The following is a 21278-nucleotide window of genomic DNA, read 5'->3' on the forward strand; positions in this document are numbered from 1 at the left end:
GTAAATGAAAATATATAATACATTTAATGAGCCACCATGTGTGCAGCTATTCTTACAGTTCAGTGGTGAGAAATGTCAGCGGTCAGTGGTTGGCCATCACAGTTCGAATAGCATGCACTGAAATTCGAAGAACATAACTGATCACATACATGCATACATATGTTTGTGACATAAATAGAGGTATTCCAAAATACCTCTTTTATTTTAAATAACTAGTATAATGTCTGTCTGCTGATTCTTCTAGAAGAACCTCAGTGATGAATAGAATATACCCTCTGTCACAGTAGGATTTTTAGGTTTATCACGGGAAGAGAAAAAAGAGGATCTTCAAACTGGAAGACTTCACTATCCAAACCGATCAATGACTCTGCATTGCCCCATGATATTCTAGAGGAGGCTATCCCAGAAAGAAAGAACTGTTAGCTTTGCATCATCGCATAGTTCTGTTACGACCGTATCTGGTCTCTCATTTATGTCAAGTTACCTGAGTTAGTGGGTTGATCGAGCCGCTGTCTAGGCCGGATTAATAGTCAGGATGTGGGTCCGCTCTGATACCATGTCAAGTTACATAAGTTTCTAACTTAAAATCAATTGGCCGTCTAAATCATTTATATATTATTTAAGTCACTTACCTATTTGCAATGTGAAATATTTTCTCCAACAATTTAACTCTTCAAATCATGGTCACAACATGAGTTCTTGCCTATCAAGAGTATGTGCAAATACATATATATATGTGACACTAATCAAGCTATTCTTTTTTTTTTAACACACAAATCTAACCAAGGTATTCTAAAATACCTTTTTCATTCGTTTTAAACTCTGACCCCAACAAATTGTTTGTACTGCAACATACATGGATTATGATTTGTAAATAACTTCGGTTTCCTTAATGGATACTTTTGATTTCATATCTTCTGTCAATAAACAATTAATTTGTCTTATTGTAAGATTAGGGTCTAAGATAAACCTCTTGAACGAAAAAGGTTAGAATCAGGTTTATTATAGGCTGCCAAATTAAAATCAATTGTCGATTAGTGGATTAGCCATAACCTTTTATATAATTTTATTTTAAAATTGTTGAAGTATAAATAAATTAAAATTTGTTAAAATTTAATTAAATTATAGTAAAATGTTTTTTATTAAAATAAAATAAAACAAATAGTTTTTATAGAGTATAAAAATAAATTTAATATAAAAAATTAAAAATTAAATTAATTTACTATATAAAATGAACTACAAATAATAAAGATGAAAAATAAATGCCAAAAAAATATCAATAGCCATTGAAAAACTGACACATATCATGTCTTTCTCCTCTTTCTATGTTTTAACATGTTGAATAAGTTCAAAACATTTGAATCCACTTCACTTTCAACAATCAATTCAACATTTTCATTATATAAATTCAACAGTTGAATGTTGTTTTCAACAACTCTATTGTAAGTGGTCTAAAACAATTAAGTTTTTTTTTATTTTAATTTTCAACAAGCTCATTGTAAGTGGTCTTATATTTTAAAATAGAAAGAGTAAGATATTTTAATATTTATAAATTAAAAGGAATATGAAGTGAGCATATCCGGTTGTTAGCTTCATTATTTATTCAAATTTTGAAGTTCTTCAAAAAATGAAGATACAAGTTCTTCAATGGTTTACGCCATTTAAAAAAAAATATTCTAAGTATATTGTATCATCAAATGATGTTCAAGTCCTCGTTTGTTCTCCTTTTTCTAGTGTTTGCTGGAATATGACTTGGTCTTGCAGTAATTTATTTAATTTATGAATGTTGTTGCACACAAAAAAAACATCAATTTTTTTGTTTCATCCAAAAAAATCATTAATTTATAATTAATTATTAATACCACTTTACAATTTTTCAAATTTACTAATTTACCTGACTATTTAATTTTAACAGAAACCCGAGATAATTACTATTTATTATAAGTTAATCATTATTATATGATACAACTATTACACATAACATAAATAAATAAACAAAGAATATTAAATTTTATAAAGAAACACCAAATATATATATATATATATATATGAATTTAATTAGATGAAAATAATACAAACTTTGAAATTAAATGGGTGACATCATTACTTATAATTTATTTAAGTACAAAATAACAACAAGTTAAAGCTAAGGATTAGTTTGTAAATAAAAAAGTTAATCTTTAAAAAAAATAAAGAACTGAAGAGTATTTCTTCAAATTTGAAGAAATGAATAAAAAAATGCTATTGGAACAAAAATGATGCAAAAAGAAAAAATGTAGCACCATTGGAGATGGTTATAAGGAACAATCTCTTTCTCTCTCACAAATTTTGAGAGAGAGAGAGAGTAAAGTTTTCGTTCAAAAAAAAGAGAGAGTAAGTTTCATATGTTTTTTTCTAGTAATTCAAATTAAACTTCCACTTAGTCGAATCTTTTCTTCCGATGTTTTGGATTTCCGTTTCCAATTTGTGGACAAATAATTTTGACTCGTTTGCAAATAATTTTGACTCGTTTGGATGATTTTAGTTTCAATCTCCCTATACTCTTCTAATTAATTAACTTTCCACTGAAAGTGAAATCCTGGCTGATATTGAGAGTTTGATTTTTCCCTTGGCTGGTTAAGTTTGAAGCTTAATCTTATGCGTGGGCAAAAAATTAAACTGGACCGAACCAAGTCAAACCGAACCAACCGAACTCAAACCGATTTAAACCAAACCACAGTCTATTATCAAATCATGCTGTTGATAAACCGAACTGAACCGAAAAACCAATGTGGTTTGCAATCATTTAAACTAAACATATTAGTATTACCAAGATACTAAAATCCCAAGACTAAACCCACACATTTTCTATCTTTGTATTCAATAGCATATAATTTTTAACCTAATATGTAACTAATCATTAAAAAAATTGATTAAAAAAGGAAAAAACTGATTTCTTATTTTCTTATATATAGATGGTATAAGAGAAATTACTAATGATGTTGTTCTTTATTTTATTTTATTTTATTTTATTTTTACTTTAGTTAACTCTTGTTTGATTGAATTCTTATGAACTCTTTTGTGATTTTTTCAAAGGCTTTTGTTCTAGTTTTATATTGATCTAGTTCACATAGTTTGTATTTCGAAACATGATTTCTCTTAAAAGAACTAAACTAAGATGAACCTGATTAAATCAAACCGAAAAACAAACCAAACCAAAAATAAACTGAACTGAACACAAGCCAAATCGAGCTAATTATGGTTTATTTCACCGAACTAAACCGAACCAAACTAATATTGATGGGAGCCAATCTTTCCGTTCTATGATATAAGAGCAAAGTTTCCTAATTAGATTAGGTTTAGAGTTGACTGATTAAATTTTTTCATTTAAGAAGAATTAGTAGAATGACGCTTCCATGTACTAAGTGTTTCAACAAATGCCTTGTTCCAAGTTTTGCCGAAGATTTCTTGTTGGTTTCAAATCAGGTGATTGGTGTGACACTCTTCAACTTTGACGGCTGAAGTAGAGAAGGGAACATGCAAGTGCTTCGAATGGAAGTTCCTGCCATCGCTTATAAATTATGTTCTTGTTCATCTGGCGGAGGAGCATACCAGTGGGACCTCCGATGAAGTAAACGGTGGCGCATCTTTTGGATTAAGCTTGAAAGAAAAGAAAATCGAGATGCAAGTCACAGATCTAATCTTACTGAGATATGGAAATTAGGATTTAGAATATGTTTAGGAGTTATCTAAATATGTTACCTAATAGGATTATGATTTATTAATCTCTATAAAACAAGATGTCAAGTTGTGACATAACTTACAAGAGTTTAGAGATTGAAAACATTAGTTTTGAGTCATTTTCTAAAGCAATAAGAAAAGTGTTCTTAATTCTTGATCTTTGAATTCTATATTTGATATCTGATATCTGATATCACTCAAATTACCCTAAAGATTGATTTATACTTTCTCAAATAAGAGGTTCAATTGCAATACTTAGGGATTGAATCCACAAGGATCTAGAGAACCAAATAGATCTAATAGTTATATGATTAAGCTAACCTAATAGATTATAAAGCAGTAAATATAGAAAAATATAGTAAATATAATAAATTGCAGGGGCGAACAAGGTAGTTGTTCTTATGTAACCGAGAGCTGTTTGATGGAAGGATGGCTACTAGACTTAGGGTTTCTATTCAGGTATCAGAAATTATAATCATATAGGTGCTTAACAGTTGCATGCATGATATTATAGAGCTTATGTAACCGAAAGTTGTTTGATGGAAGAATGGCTGCTAGACTTAGGGTTTCTATTCAGGTAACAGAGATTATAATCATATAGGTGCTTAACAGTTGCATGTATGATATTATAGAGCTTAACTACTTAACAACAAGTCAATCAGCTCTCGCGTTTCTGAACTTGTCTATTAACTAGATCTAATGACCCAAACAAGAGTGTTTGATCAATAGCAAGTGTCGATCGATTATCCTATAAAGATATCGATAAATACACCTTTCACTCTGTCGATCGATTGTCCAGTAGAAATATTGATCGACGCGCTTCTAGTTAAGCTTTATGCGCGGGTTGAATGATGCTCACTAAGACTCCTAGATCAGCTCTCACCTTACTCTAGCAATCTTAGCTCAATGACGATACAGAAGATGAACAAAACGAAGTAAATAGATCAGGACATTATTATTCAAGGATGCTCAAACATACAAGTGCCTAGGTTCTTTATTCTAGTTAGCAACTCTAGAACAAAGCATTAAGAACAATCTATCAATGAATATCACAACTAGCAATCCTATAGTTGGGGTTAATCCCCTTTAACCTATTTGAACCCTAAACCTAACAGGTGGATCTATTCAAGCATGAAGTTTGTCACATAATTCATAGATGAATAGATATAAAAAACAATAGATATAAAATGGAGAAACAATCTGATAAGAAAATTACATGGGTGATTAAAACTTTCTCTTCTTTGCATTCCGAAAAAGTCCATTCTGATATATTCGTGGTGGGTCGCTGTAGATGGTAAGAATTCATTAAGTTGTTTTTGGGCTAATCTCCTTCATTTTTTCTGACTGTTATCTTTTTTATTTGGACAACTGACTGGTTATCTTATGTTGTTACTTACAGGTGTCTAAAGGCCTACCCCAAGGGAAATAAGAAGGCTAATCATTTGTCTCTGTATCTAGCCGTTGCAAATTCTGAATATTTGCCTTTTGGATGGAGAAGGCACGCTAAATTTTCCTTTACTGTAGTAAATCAGTTTTCCTACAAACTGTCCCGACTTGGAGGTGATTGTTTCTTGGTTATGCATATAATAAGCAGAGAAGTTTCATATTTGTTGTCTGGGACCGTTGCGAGATTTTTGTTTATATTTTGTGCCTAGCTTGTTAAGTTGTCAACATATAAATCCGATGGAATCTATATAGTTTCATATTGTCATGCTTACTAAAAAAATTAAATCATTAAATATATTTTGAAATTTTGCAGAGGCACAACATTTGTTTGATAAGACAAATCATGACTAGGGGTTTTCAGGAATGATTTCCCTTTCCGAACTTCATGACAAAGAAGGATTTCTAGTTAATAGAGAAGTAAAGATTGTTTTGAAGGTTGATGTTCTTGAAGTTCAAGGTAAAGTAGATGTATCAGAGGAATCTTTACCAGTAATGGAAACAATAGATGTCAACGGGTTTCACGTCCTACCTTCACAGGTAAGATAATATAAGCAATACAAAACTTCTTGTGTTTTTACTTGAAGAAAGTCCAACCAATTTACAAAAGCCATCATCGGTTCTACAAGATGTGGTATTCTTTTCTATAAGTAATTATAGTAAAAATATTTTTGAACACATAGAAAGAAAAAATGACAAATCCAAGTCTCTCACTAGTAGTTTAGTTTCTTAATATAGTTACAAGCTGAAGATAGTCTATTGTGCTATGGCTTTACTTTATATATCTATTTTCCACTTGCAGGTAGAATCAGTGAACCGTTTGTTTGAAATATTGCATCAAAATTCATTCCAAAGAATCCATATCTAAAGACGGCATACATGAATATCCTCTTAAGCTTAACCCAGGCGCTATGCCAATCGCCTTGGGAAATCTCCAAGGATGATCTCCCAGAGGAATATGCTGCTCTGTCATACTTGGCAGCTGAGGGGTTTCAGTTGGATTGGTTGGGGAAGAAACTTGATGAAGTTAAGGAAAAGAAGAAGAAAGGAAAATCTTGTTTGGCTCAGTGATAGGTTCCATACCTTAGACGTTCCCGAAGAAGAAGTCAATATGGCCATTGACTATAAAGTGACGTGGCAGGGAGAGGCAAAGACTCGGTCTCTGTTGGAGGCTTTGCCGTTGAAGCTTTTCTCTTCTATATAACGTAGTCCTCCGTATTACGAGTTCTGGATGTCGAGTGATGTTGTGAAATCTAGCTCCGTCGCCATGAGACGTCTAGTACGATCGCTATGAGATCGTGATTGAATCATCAGACACGGATCGCATGAGATCATGATCTGAGATTCACCTTATCATTATCCTTTTATCTTGAAAACATTGGTTTGGGTTTCAATAAGATTGAGAGTTCTTTACGTAGTCGGTATTGATTGTGTTGATACGAGAGTTCCCAAGTACGAACTTATCACTCAGCTTCAAGAAATGGGGGAAGAACTAAAGCCATTGAAGCGGAAGTATTCAGAAATGGAAGCTCAAATGGACAAGTTGAAGGCTGAGTTGTCTGCAGCTAAATATCCTGTCTCCTTGTACGATGACAATGTCTGAAGAATTCAGTTCTTAGGGTACTTGGATTTAGGTTCTGGTAGGTGTTCCGGTTTGTTTATTTGACATTGAGATAGTCTCTTAAACTTTAAAGATTATTATTCCTTAATTTTATTTCTAATCCCCTTAACAAAACTAGCAGTTCAACTTATCGGAAGATTCAGTACGTAGTCATGTCAGGATCTGACTGCTTGTGTCTACATTCACAATAAAATGTTTGGTTTTATTGAGTTTCGACTACTAAATGATGTCTTAGAAGATGTAAGTACCTGTGGTAATAACTCACAGAGCCAAGATAGAGCATACAGCCTGTATGAAAGTGAGAAGGAGAAGAAGCAGAGCAGCCAAAACAGAAGCAACTGACCAAGGATTGTGGAAATAGTCGTGTCTCAGAATCGCCTTCCACCTGTTCCATGGTGTGTTGCAGTAAGATTGTAAGTTCTCAGAGAGGCTCTGAAAGTAAAACTTTCTGCCAAAGATAACCTCTGTGCAGATGCTATCGAACACATCTGAAATATCTTCTGCGACTCCAAGACTGTTCAAAAAGATCCCACTGCGGATGAGCAAGTCAGCATCCGTAGGGGATCTAATGAAGCAACTGAGAAGCCTGATGTAGTGGAGGAAGATCTTTTCTGAGCAATGACATTGTTCAAAAACGATGATATTCCTGAAGAGGGATTCCGTGAGATCATCGACCATAATAGTAGGAATCTCCAGCACTCCATCAGCAAATTTAAGATCAAGTAAACAACTACTGGTCTCTGATGGCTTGAACTTAACACCAGCATTGTGTAGCTCTGTTGCTTTCGGCGCGTTGTAAACCGTAGATATGCCTTCTTCCAATATGATTGGAGCTAGCGGCAGATAACAAGACCTCAGAAGATCAACAAAATGCTCTGGCTCTGAAGATTCAAACATTTTATCATCAATGTTGCTCAAGAAACAACTGAAGTGGCTTTTAACCATCTCCAGTATTGAAGGTGTTCCTTGTTGGTAGTAAGGAGTCAAGAGATTGAAAAAACCCTTCACAATGAAAAACGGTAACTGGTTTTCTATCAGAATCATGTCACGACACACGTCAGTGATCATTCACGGCTTCCCAAATATGCGATCGTTCTCGGTTACCAGATGAGGATAACGAGATCTCAGAATAAGTTCAACCAAGAAGCTTCCATCCACAACTAACATTTTCACAAATTCGTAGCTGTTGAGTTTCACATCTTCTGCGTAACAACTTCGAGCATCCTCTTCCCACGTTCTTGCTACTCTAACAAGATCCTCTAAACTAAAGGTTACTCTAGGGAGAAAGCTCTGCAAGTACCTGTATTTATGCTCTTCCATGGCTTGAAGATCTTCTTTACCCCGATGAAACGGGCCGAAGGATACAAGCCGAGGCGAGTAGACATCAGGGTTGAGCCTGCGGAGCGTATTGGGTACCTTGTAGATACAACACTGGTTTGAAAGAGAAGACAAGGATTCTAACTTTGCTTTGATGGAATCTGCCAGGGATTTACCTTGGCTCATATCCATACCTCGGTTCAGTGTTACTCAAACATCACTGTTTCATGAAAGAAACGAGAACACATGTAGAAAGAAAGAGATTGAAGAAACTTCGTAGGAGGAAAACTTTGAGAAGTTGGCTTTGTCTTCTTTGAACACAGTGGTAGACTTTTCAGAAATCAGCGTTTCACATGTACTCGCTTGGATGAAGAGAATCAGAAACGGACGCTTGACGAGATTTCAACAAAAGAATTATTGACACATCACCTTCTGACAAAATGTTAAATTAAACTTGAAAAATCTTATGAAATGTTTTGTTTGTATATGTTTTGATGGGTAGTGTTATCAATAAATCAGTTTGCTAATAATGCATCTTAGAAAAATAATTTAAAGTTATCCATCCTGAGAACAAAGAAATTTCTTTTTTTGCTTTCTGAATTTTTTGATAAATATAACTAAATAATATCAACAATTTCAGTTTATGTTAAGAAAGTTTATAGTTTAAAATTTATACTAGACGGGTATATTTTTTGTTTTATATTTTTTTTTAAAAATTAATTTTTATATTTATGTTTTATTAATATTTGTGTTTTACTTTGTATAATATATTTATTATATGATTAATAAGAAGTTTTAATAATTGTACCACACTTATGTCAATAGATCTTGATGTTGTTTTAATATAATAGATTAAAATAAAATATATCAATTATAACCCATTTTGATTAAAATCATTTTTATGCTTTAAAACTTTTTGATACAATTTGTTAAATTTACTTATATAATTTGATTCTGTTATTTAAACTGGAATTAATATTTATAAATATATAATATGAATAGGGAATATAATATGATTATTCAGTTGTAGTCGTTACAAAGTTGAGTGAAATGCAAAAGTTGATTTTAATATTAAAAGGTTGTCTACAGTTTTTTAGTACGCTAGGAAGAAGTGGGTTCCTATTAATTTGGAATCAAAGAAGTGGTTATAAAATATGTATAAGATAGTTATTGTTGGACTAAACTTCACTCAATTGGTCATGATTCTGATTTAATAGTATTGATTTACATAGTTAGTTTGATTACTCACCCTATTATTTATTTTGTTTATGGTTTTAGTTAAGACTTTTTAATGTTAAAACTCTTCAACTGTGAACATTTAAAGAATTGTGAGACAATCTATTGAGTGTTTTCTTTTTTTTGTCATTGAAATAACTTCCAAAAGTTTGATCTCCAAAGCCAATGCTCTGAGCGAAACAAAGAGAAAAAAAATATAAAACATACACTAGTAGGTGTTTAAACGAAAGAAGAAAAAAAATCCTACAGAGGGAAATGATTTTTTGAAGATATAAATGGCTTCATACTCCATTAGGTGAAGCCATTGCAGGCTCATCTTGAGTATGTAGACGGAGAGGAGACAGCATCAACAAGAATGATATCATGAGTAAGCCAACTTGGACCTCCACGAGCTACATAGGATTGAACTTGGCCATTCTTACACTACAGCGATCTCAATTGATACTCTATTTGCAGCCACGGTCACTACTTCATCACAGCAGTGTTGGAAGCAGTTAAGTGCTTTCCAAGTACGCTTAATAGTATTTGACAGCCCTAGGAGCCAATGCAGATTGTTCAGGACAGCCCACCGAACCGTTTACCATGAAAGTATGGACGAACACAATAGATTAGAAACTAAAGATTCCACACACACCAATAGGGGCAATGGTAAATATACATTTCCAAAGAAAATAAGCACACCAATAAGAACACCGTCGATCTTCCGCTCCGGTATAAGTTTAACCACGCACCTGACCGTTGAACTTCCAATCCGGAACACAACCAGATCCGTTGCAAAACACACACACCAAAAAATCACTGAAAAGGAGGTTGAGTTCACACAACAACCACAACTAATACCACTCCTGTAACTGTTATCACCACCACCACTGCTCCTTTATATGAAGTGCAACTCCAATACAGAAACGTATGGGAGAGTGAATAAGAGCCACCGGAACCATCAAAAACCCACGGTAGAACAACTCGTCACAACTGACGAAAAGATCTAAAAAACCCATAAAACTAAGCGACAAAAAAGAGCAAATTGATGAAAAAGCTGAAAGAGAAAAGAGAGATCTCCCCCGGCATAAGCGACAAGCGCCACCGGGGGAAAAAACGAAGATCAGATCAGAGGGATTTGGGTGTGACGGCTGGAGAGAATTGGTAAATTAGAGCTGAAAGAGAAAAGAGAGATCTATTGAGTGTTTATAGAATCATTTCTAACATCAGAAAAATCATTGAGGTGAAGAAAGCACTGAACAACCTTCAACATAAGGTGTGGTTATTCAAGAATTTCTTTGGAGAGTTTATGAGTCTATGGGCAGAACTGGAGCGGTTCAGACCACCAACAACTGATGTGAAGGATCTGAATGAGAAGCGTGAGCAAGATCAAGTGTTTGGATTGCTGCTTTCTCTCAATGGATCACAGAAATGATTCATCGTATCTTAAGTTTTGACAAGTTTCCTAGTATTAATAAAGTTTATTTGTTGATCCAGAAGGAGGAGGGTTCAAGAAGTCTCTTCCATGGTACCAATCAGACTTGCCTATGTGAGTAGAGGAAGCGCTTTTCAACCAACTGTAAGGAGAAACTACAATATGATCTGTGACCATTGCAAGCGCATGGTACCTAGGAGAAGTGTTGAATGTTTAGACCTGAATTTAGACCACAAAAAGAGATGAACTACCCAGTTAGGAACAATACAACCACATGGAAGAGAAGATCTGGTGAGGAAGTCAGACTTGGATGCTGAACCAAACCAAAAAACAAAATAACCCAACTGAAACCAAACCAAACTTCGTAAATACATGAACGGTTCTTAAATATCTAGAACCAAAACACCAAAAATCAAAATATCCAATCCAAAATCGAATGCTGAAGACTAATAGTGCATCTACATTTAAATGGTTGGAAGAAAATATTATATTTTTACAAATTATTTAACTCTTTTTAGTGGGTACATATGTGGTTTATAAACAAATTAAGATATAAGCAGTGTTTTTGTATCTGATTCGGACCCACACGGTTGAATCGGTAAACTTGGTTGCTATATATAATCCGGACTGGCTTTCTTCATGTGACATTCTACTGAGGTTCTAACAATTGATATATTTTCACAAAATTCAGATTTAATGAAAACACTAAATTTTGAAGGGCGGGTATATTTTAATTTCAATTTTTTTAGAAATTTAATTTTCATATTTATGTTTTTTTTTATAATTATATTTGTGTTTTTCTTTGTAATAATATATGTGTATAAATCTTAATCAAAATCTATTTTATAAAATACTGGTCATTTAAAAGTTGACGGCATACACTTAATTTTTTGTAATCTTATTGTATATATGCCCGTTTCTTTGTAATCATATTTGTCGGTTATAGATCTTGATCCGCATGTATAATGTTGGTTTGTACTTTTTTATCACGTCAGTTACCAAAGAAACATTTATGCCAATAAATGTTTTTTAATAGTAAGTGACTATAAATCAAGATACCAAAGAAACAAAAACATTAAAAAATCATCTTTTTTTAATTAAATTTATGCCAATATATATTGAAATTCCAAACACTTATTCCAATATATATTGACATTCCAAACACATATCAATTGTAACTATAACTTTATTTTTTTAATGTAAATATGTAACATTTTTATATGTTAAAGAAATTTAATTTATATGTTTGTGTATAATTTTTTAAAGATTATTAGTAAGAGTTTTTGATAATTGTATTGAATTTGTGATGTTACATAACTATACAATTGTGTCATGGTCATTTCACACATTAATTTTGTACTTTATTTTTAAAGAATGATTAATTTAGAAAAATAACAAAGTTATAGTTACAATTGATATGTGTTTGGAATGTCAATATATATTGGAATATGTGTTTGGAATTTCAATATATATTGGCATAAATTTAATTAAAACAAAATTGATTTTTCTAATGTTTTTGTTTCTTTGGTATCTTGATTTATAGTCACTTACTATTAAAAAAAAATATATTGGCATAAATGTTTCTTTGGTAACTGACGTGATATATTAATTGATGTTTGTATGAATAACTGCATCAATGTATTTGTTAATCAAACTGGTCATGGTGGTTAATGTGGTGGTTACCCGATTATTAGGTATGTGGTGGTTAGATTCAGAAATTAAATTTAATTTCAGTTATATTTAAAAGGTATATTTTGTTGAAATAATAGTTGGACACAACATTTTATCAATAGGTCATGTTTCTAATTTAATAGTATTGATATATTTAAAATGTATGTTTTGTTAAATAATAGTTGGACACAACTTTTTAACAATAGGTCATGTTTCTAATTTAATAGTATTGACTAGATTCTGACCCGCCCCTTGAAAGGGCATGTATTTTTTTTGTTTTATTATTTTTAAAATCTAACTTTTATATTTGTGCTTTTTTTTGTAATCATATTTGTGTTTAATGTTAATCTAATTTAATATAATTTTTGGTAACTATATTAAATATGCCAAGTTGCATAACTATACATTTGTGTCATACGCATTTCAAAAATTATTTTTAAACTTTATTCCTAAAATTTGCAACATATCATATTTTTAATAGATACCTAACATAATTAGTATAAAATATTTGTACCCCAAAAACTCGATTCAGAATCGACCCGAAAATCAAAATCTCATACTCTTTTAGACATGGTCTATATACTCAAACGGTTCTTAAAGTATTATATCCGAAAGCCAATATCAAACCCAACCCGCACCAAAAACGAACAAATTTTTTGAAAAATATTTGAAAAAATAAATTTAATATATTCTGTAAATATATATATGGGTTAATATGGTCTTCATTAACTTTAAGTAAAATCAAATAATCTATTTAAAACCCGTTAAACTAAATGAGTTTATTTAAAACCCGTTAAACTAATTGAAACTACTATAAGTGTTTTATTTTGTATTTCGTAAAGAATATAAAGTGTCTATAATGTAATAATTACATTTTATACTCCTAAACCGATATTATGAGGAATAATTAACATATCACTGTAGAAAGATATGTCAATAATGTAACTGTATATATTATTATATAAAATAATGTGTTATATTAATCAAATAAAATGTTAAATATCTAAAAAGAAAATGGTTGAGATTATTGAATAACACAAAAAAAATGTCGATGGAATACTGTCGAAAGGAGTAAACGTAATTTTTGTATAAACCCAGAAGGAAGAAATAAATGCTATATAATATATAACTGTTGGCTAATATAAATATTAGAAAGAAGTGGCTACCGATAATTTTAAATCATAATTGAATTAATAGTTAATTGGTAAATATTTGTATGTTCTTATTATATAAATCATAATTGAATAAATTGTTAGTTGGTAAATATTTTCATGTTTTTGGTTCAAAAACTATTGATGGAACTTTTTAATGAAATTTTAAATTTGTTACAAAATATCAGTGATATAACTTGTATTATATTACGTTGAAGTAATGTTAATTTTCAACATTTTTGGATCTATACTGGAATAACCTGAGAATTTTTCCAAATTTATTCAAAGGGTATTTGTTAATCTAAATTTTAAAGATGAGTAGTCTTTACAAAAAAAAAAACTGTATAGTAATAAATTAAACTTATATCAAATGTTTGGTAAGTATTATAAATAACCTATTTAATATGATGATAACGTATTGAAATTGGCATTAGGAATCTAAATGTTTTCCATTTATATTTTCTGAACTTAAACACATTTAATGAAACATGTTAAAGTGATCGCACTTTTTAAAACTTGTTTATGAAATTCTCACATAAACCATATTATCTGATTCATAGAGGTGATTCATTGAGAGGGATGTATTGATATAGTTAACATTATACTGTGAGTGATAATGCGATGAATTTTGTATATGATAAATGATGACTTGATGTTTGACCGTAACAACAAAAGTGTGGGTTCCGCAAAAATTGTTTAATGGGATGTCAACCGTAACATGCAGAATAATTAATTGGTTACTAAAATATTGGACATAACTTTATCAATTGGTCACACTAGTGTTTTAATAGAATAGATAGTAAACCAAAACTTTCAACAATGTAGTATTATGCGGGTATTAAGATTCATCTCACTTTTATTCACACCACAATAGTTAAACAATAATATTATGGTTGATGTTACTATTGAGCACGTAAACAGCAAAAAGAGAATAAATGTCATATTGGGTTTAACAAATTTAGAAAATGCGGGTATAATATAGTTATAAATGTAGTATTACGTGGGTATTAACCGTAATAAAACTATATATCAATGTTTGGGAACGCGCTAGGCGCTAGTCGGGCGGCTAGATTGGGCCTAGCGCTTAGAGGTTAGTCTTCAATAATGCTCTTATTTTAATACTAAACAAAATAAGTTGGAAAAACTAAATGTTATTTTATAAGTGTACTTCTGTTTTAATAAAGTAGATGAGCATAAGGTTAGTCTCTAATAATGCTCTTATTTTAATACTAAGTGGATTGTTTATATTCAAATATTGAATTACTTTTATTAGCTTTTGTCCTTTACAAAAATTATAACCTAAAATGATGTTATTAGTATTATACATCCTACAAACAATAGTTATTTCCTATAAAATAATATAAATTCTAATTCTAATTTCTTTTCATAGTATATAAATCTTAATTAAAATACCAGTGAAAAAAATTGTATGATATATTTTCTTTTAATTATTTATTTAAGTTAATATATAGTTAGTTTCAGTTTAGTTGATTTATGTTTACTGAAATATATATATATATATATATAATTAAAATTGTAACCAAAACAATTTTTAGAGAAATAAAATTGTAACAATTTATACATAGAAGGGATATTCTTATAAAAAATGTGCATAACATATCAAAAATAATCAATTAAGCAATTAAGTGAAAGAGAATTTTTAAACAGGGTGAAAGGTTAGGATTTGAACCTTGATATGTTCAATCATCAACCAAAATTTTCATTTTGCTATATATAATAAGCTTAACATGTAATCAATTTTTTTAATAAGCTTGATATAATAAGCTTAACATGTAATAAATTACCATTTACTGCATACTCGGTCCTTTCCGGATAAATGCGTGAAAACTCTCCACCTGGATATCGATTAAAAATTAGGCTTCAAGTTGTTTTCAAAAACAAGTTAAAAACTCTTATTAAAACATCTTTTTTTATAACGTTGATTTATTATGATATTACACTTATGAGAAATATTTCATAGACGATTCGACAACCAACAATACTATCTGTCTTATGAAGATCTACGCCTACCTGCATCATCTGAGCTGTCCTATGAAGATCTATTTCTGACCAGATTTACTTGCACCATGTTGAAGATTCCTTGTAAACCTTTCTTCTGTAACCTGCATTAATAAATCGTTCTTTCCAGGACTTGAAACCTGGATTTCCTGTAATTTGCAAGAAATTGCATAGTCTGGAGTTCGAACCCCAGACCTAGGTGTAGAAGCCTTTAAACCTTAACCACTAGACTACAGTGCTTCTACTATTAAAACATCTTAAAAAGTTAATTACGATGACAACTGATGCATGATTTAAGCACAATTGCCAATAGATGGAAACATAGCAAACCGGTAATAACTTAGACTAAAACACGTTAACAAACACGTTATATATTCATGTGAACAAAAATTATGCTAAGCTACAATTAATGACTAATGGAAAAGAGTGTAATCTTTTTTATATTAAAAGATAAGTATTGTAATAAATGCATTCACACTATAATAGATACATGACAGCCTCACAATAATTTGATAATAAGTATGCTAACGCGTTTATACAATATTCATAAATGTGTTCACACTATGTACTTTGCATTTTTTTTACTATAAAACTTACATACATGATTCTAATAAAACTCTGGATTTTTCTGTTCCAATAAAAATTGATAACGAATCAAAAGCCAAACTATATATATATTATTTTTATTGTTTACGGATAAAGTTGAGCAAAATATTCATAAATTTTGATTCGATTCGTTATCCGTTTTGATTGGAACCAAAAACTCTAGATATCCGCACTCTACGAAACAAATCAAATACTAAAATACAATATCCAAAAAAGAAGCAAATCACAAATACCAATAATTTTAGAAACACATATCTAATTTGACATGTTATATGCATATATATACATATATGTAAAAAATTATATATATATATATACATTATATATATTATACTTTATATCAGTTTCACAATATTTTTATGAATTAAATTTTTTATATTAGATACTAAAATTTAAAAAGTTAAATACTGTTTTATTTTTGTAATAAAATTTTATTATTGCAATTTTCAATTATTTTTAAAATTTTATTTTATTTACGGATCAAATAGGATATTCTTTAAAATTCTAAAACATTTCAAATATCCGAGTCACCGAATATCTAGGTGGCTAAGGATCGAATCGACACGAATGCTTCCAAATATCTAGATATTTGATATGTGTCCACCCTATTTACGGATACAATTTTATTTTATTTATATGAAAATTGACTAATGTCAAAGCTTTTTTATTTTAAATTAATTTTAATTTTATCTTTCATGTATTATTTTGAACAAAAATATCATTTAATATTAATTAACAATATCTTTATATATTTTTTAACTATTTTTATATAATTTTTACATACACATACATGTGCACCTTGATGTGATCACCTTGTAACTAAGTATTCACCACAACTGTAGTATCTAATTTGTTTTTAAAGTTGAAATATTTTTTCTTAATGCGCCGACCAAATAGTAGTGAAATGATTTGTCTTAATAATTTTCTTTTCTTTTTCTTAAACTATTATCTGTTTAGAAATTATAATACGAAACTATTGTTTCGACATGACGACTATCTAAAATTTATAACAGGAAAATAAATAAATAATATTAATTTTTGGTTTTTACCAGAAAAAAACCAAAAAATCAAATATTTTAACCGAATAAACTAAAATGAATATTAATTTAAAATAATAGTTATATTTTAGAAGATTAAAAACCAAAAAAAAAACTTAATACCGAACCAATATCCAGATTAAATAGATTTAATGTCTTTTTATTAAAAATAACGAAACTAATAATTACATTCCGCGCAAGGTGCGGATTATTACCCAGTAATTCTAGTAAAAAGAATGCAATTAATTAGAGAGGGTGAGAATGAATATAATGACATTCTCGTTAATAATACATGAACATAAGGTTAGTCTCCAATAATGCTCTTATTTTAAAACTAAGTGGATTGTTTATATTCAAATATTGAATTAATTTTAGTAGCTTTTGTCCTTTACAAAAATTATAACCTAAAATGATGTTATTAGTATTATACATCCTACAAACAATAGTTATTTCCTATAAATAATATAAATTCTAATTCTAATTGCTTTTCATAATATATAAATCTTAATTAAAATACCAGTGAAAAACATTGTATGATATATTTTCTTTAAATTATTTATTTACATTAATATATAGTTAGTTTCAGTTTAGTTGATTTATGTTTACTGATATATATATATATATATAATTAAAATTGTAACCAAAACAATTTTTAGAGAAATAAAATTGTAACAATTTATACATAGAAGGGATATTCTTATAAAAAATGTGCATAATATATCAAAAATAATCAATTAAGCAATTAAGTGAAAGAGAATTATTAAACAGGGTGAAAGGTTAGGATTTGAACCTTGATATGTTCAATCATCAACCAAATTTTCCATTTTGCTATATATAATAAGCTTAACATGTAATCAAATTTTTTAAAAGTTATGGGATCACTAATGTTATGATTTGCAAGTTAATTTTGCACAACATGAAACGTGCCATACTGTTAGTACTTAGATGTGACTAGTAAGGATAAGTACAAGTTACAACAAGCTTGTAACATGCCATATTTCTCGACTTACTAACTTTGTGTTAGCTAATCTGTTATTTATTGTAGTTAAATAAAATGTTTTAATACCAACAAAGTAGTCCTAACTTTTTCTTGTTTTGTCGGAATCCTAAAGAATAAAAAAAGACAGAGACCTCACAACTCGCAATATATCCCCAAGCCCAATGAAGGCTAGAAAATAGAGTTAGAGTGTGATAGTGAGAAAAGGCAAACTAAAACATCACCTGCTCAGATAATAGAAAGAGAGAGAAGTTTTGTTCAAAAAAAAAAAAAAGAAAGAGAGAGAAGCTTAAAATCAAACAAACTCTCAATGGACGAGAGACCCGAGACAGAGTTAATATCAATACCAGCAACGCCGCGAGTCTCCACTCCGGAGATTCTAACTCCATCCGGTCAAAGATCTCCTCGTCCCGCCACCAAGCCGTCGTCGGCGGCATGGACTCCGACCTCTTTCATATCGCCAAGGTTCTTGAGTCCTATTGGGACGCCTATGAAACGCGTTCTTGTCAACATGAAAGGTTATCTCGAAGAAATGGGTCACCTCACCAAGCTCAACCCACAAGACGCTTGGCTTCCTATCACCGAGTCTCGCAACGGAAATGCTCACTACGCTGCGTTTCATAACCTCAACGCCGGTGTTGGGTTTCAAGCCCTCGTTCTTCCCGTCGCGTTTGCATTTCTTGGCTGGTGCGTTTGCGTTTTGCTCTGTTCTTTTTCTATTTCCAATAATCGTTTTACTATTTCCAATAATCTTTTTTTTCTTCTGTTCAAACCATCTATTGTTCAGATCCACTTATGAATTTAAAAAAAAAATCGTCAGAGATAAAAAAAATATATGTACTATTTTACTTTTCAACTTTCGAAATAAATCAATCTTTTTAGTAGATATTTTTTGAGATTCACTTTAATTTGTCATGCTTCCATCATTACACTGGCCACTCTCAGACATACTTTTGGGTTTAGTTTGGATTAAGACAGGACCGTCTTTATCGTCGATTTTGTTTCTTGTTGAGTTCCAGCAAAATATACATTTATTTATTTAATATATTTATATATTCTCCCTTTATTTTGTATAATAACTAGTTTTTATATGAAAAATATAAAATGTAAGATCAAACATTTGAATCATTTTATAACTTGGGTTCGAGTATTTGGGTAGTTAATTGGCTTAGTAGTGGATCAATATTTGTGATTAAGATTTTAGTGACAATAGCCTATTGTTGTTGTTAAGGATAAACTATATTTGAATTATTGTTGTGTAGGAGTTGGGGGATACTATCATTGACAATAGCCTATTGTTGGCAACTCTACACACTGTGGATTTTAGTTCAGTTACACGAAGCTGTCCCAGGGAAACGTTACAATCGATATGTCGAGCTTGCACAGGCTGCATTTGGTAATTGAATTTAAGTTATTTTCAATGGAAATTAACTTAATTGGTGGATCATTATTACTAAAATCTTGGATTCTTGATTTTGAAACAGGAGAAAGATTGGGAGTTTGGCTTGCGTTGTTTCCTACGGTTTACTTATCAGCAGGAACAGCAACAGCTCTGATTCTGATCGGTGGAGAAACAATGAAACTCTTCTTTCAGATAGTTTGTGGTCCGTTATGCACCTCGAACCCGTTAACTACGGTCGAGTGGTATCTGGTGTTTACTTGTCTATGTGTCGTTCTGTCTCAGCTTCCGAACCTCAACTCTATTGCGGGACTTTCCTTGATAGGAGCAGTCACTGCAATAACTTACTCTACAATGGTTTGGGTTCTCTCTGTGAGCCAACCAAGACCAGCTACAATATCCTACGAGCCGCTTTCTATGCCTTCAGTTTCTGGTTCGCTTTTCTCTGTCTTGAATGCTCTTGGCATTGTAGCTTTTGCCTTCAGAGGTCACAACTTGGTTCTTGAAATTCAGGTAAAGAAAATGAAAAATGTTTATGTTTATGTAAATAAATAAATAATGCAATACTGGACTTGTGAACTACTGAGTATTGAAATAATTTGCAGTCGACGATGCCATCAACGTTTAAGCATCCAGCTCATGTACCAATGTGGAGAGGAGCCAAAGTTGCTTACTTCTTCATTGCTCTCTGCATCTTTCCAATCTCCATTGGAGGCTTTTGGGCTTATGGGAAACTCGTAAGTTCCATTTACTGTGGTTTATCTTATCAAAGCTATGATCTATATTTTTTCATTGGTTGGGCTTCGGTTTAAACCGGTTTATTCCTTTGATGGCATCGTCGACTGCAAATTATTATCAATGCTAAAATACTGTATATTTTCTTTGGTCTAATAGATGCCTCCAGGAGGTATGCTCGCTGCTCTATATGAATTCCACATTAACGACATTCCGCGAGGCTTGTTAGCGACGGCATTTCTCCTAGTAGTCTTCAACTGCCTGAGCAGCTTTCAGATATACTCCATGCCTGCCTTTGACAGCTTTGAGGCTGGCTACACTAGCCGAACCAACAAACCATGTTCGGTCTGGGTCAGATCAGGTTTCAGAGTCTTTTTTGGTTTTGTCTCGTTTTTCATCGGAGTTGCTCTCCCTTTCTTGTCTAGTCTCGCGGGTTTGCTAGGGGGACTCACGCTCCCGGTCACGTTTGCTTATCCTTGCTTCATGTGGGTTTTGATCAAGAAACCGGCCAAGTGCAGTTTTAGTTGGTATTTCCATTGGGGGTTGGGTTGGTTAGGAGTTGCATTCAGCTTGGCCTTCTCCATTGGTGGGATATCGAGTATGGTTACGCAAGGACTTAAGCTTAAGTTCTTCAGTCCTAACTAAGTATTATCCGATGTAAGTCAGTGGTTTTTGTTTGGGTGAATTTTTTTTTTTTAAATTATGTGTTGTCTGTGTTTTGATTACGAGTGCCTTGTTTTTGAATTGGAACAAATGTATTTTAACAATATTTAGCATTTTGAATTTTGAAGGTAAGTGTGGGTTGGCCAAAATAATGACACAATATTTAGTGAATTTGTTGACAATCCTTAGTTGAAAATTGAAGTTCTCCCAACGTAGCTTTCCCTTTTTCAACTTATTCTCAGAAATACA

The 21278-nt window shown here is 31.3% G+C and overlaps 1 protein-coding gene and 2 pseudogenes across 2 annotated transcripts; 2 read left to right on the forward strand and 1 right to left on the reverse strand.

The window, feature by feature from the left end:
- Positions 1–189: 189 nt before the first annotated feature.
- On the forward strand, positions 190–6989 carry LOC103833254 (annotated as a pseudogene).
- On the reverse strand, positions 6940–16944 carry LOC117127229 (annotated as a pseudogene).
- Positions 16945–18255: 1311 nt separating this feature from the next.
- On the forward strand, positions 18256–21178 carry LOC103833066 (lysine histidine transporter-like 8). 2 transcript variants are annotated; one of them, XM_009109166.3, is made up of 6 exons: positions 18256–18484; positions 18521–18919; positions 19495–19628; positions 19717–20144; positions 20237–20368; positions 20526–21178. In XM_009109166.3, exons 2-6 carry the CDS (start codon positions 18543–18545, stop codon positions 21009–21011), a joined length of 1557 nt encoding a protein of 518 aa, XP_009107414.1. In that variant the 5' UTR covers positions 18256–18484; positions 18521–18542; the 3' UTR covers positions 21012–21178. The 2 variants fall into 2 exon arrangements, with proteins under 2 accessions (XP_009107414.1, XP_033132753.1); XM_033276862.1 differs by having other exon boundaries at positions 18265–18483; positions 18518–18919.
- Positions 21179–21278: the final 100 nt, after the last annotated feature.

This window comes from Brassica rapa, chromosome A08, assembly GCF_000309985.2.
Source record: "Brassica rapa cultivar Chiifu-401-42 chromosome A08, CAAS_Brap_v3.01, whole genome shotgun sequence".
Lineage (NCBI taxonomy): Eukaryota > Viridiplantae > Streptophyta > Magnoliopsida > Brassicales > Brassicaceae > Brassica > Brassica rapa.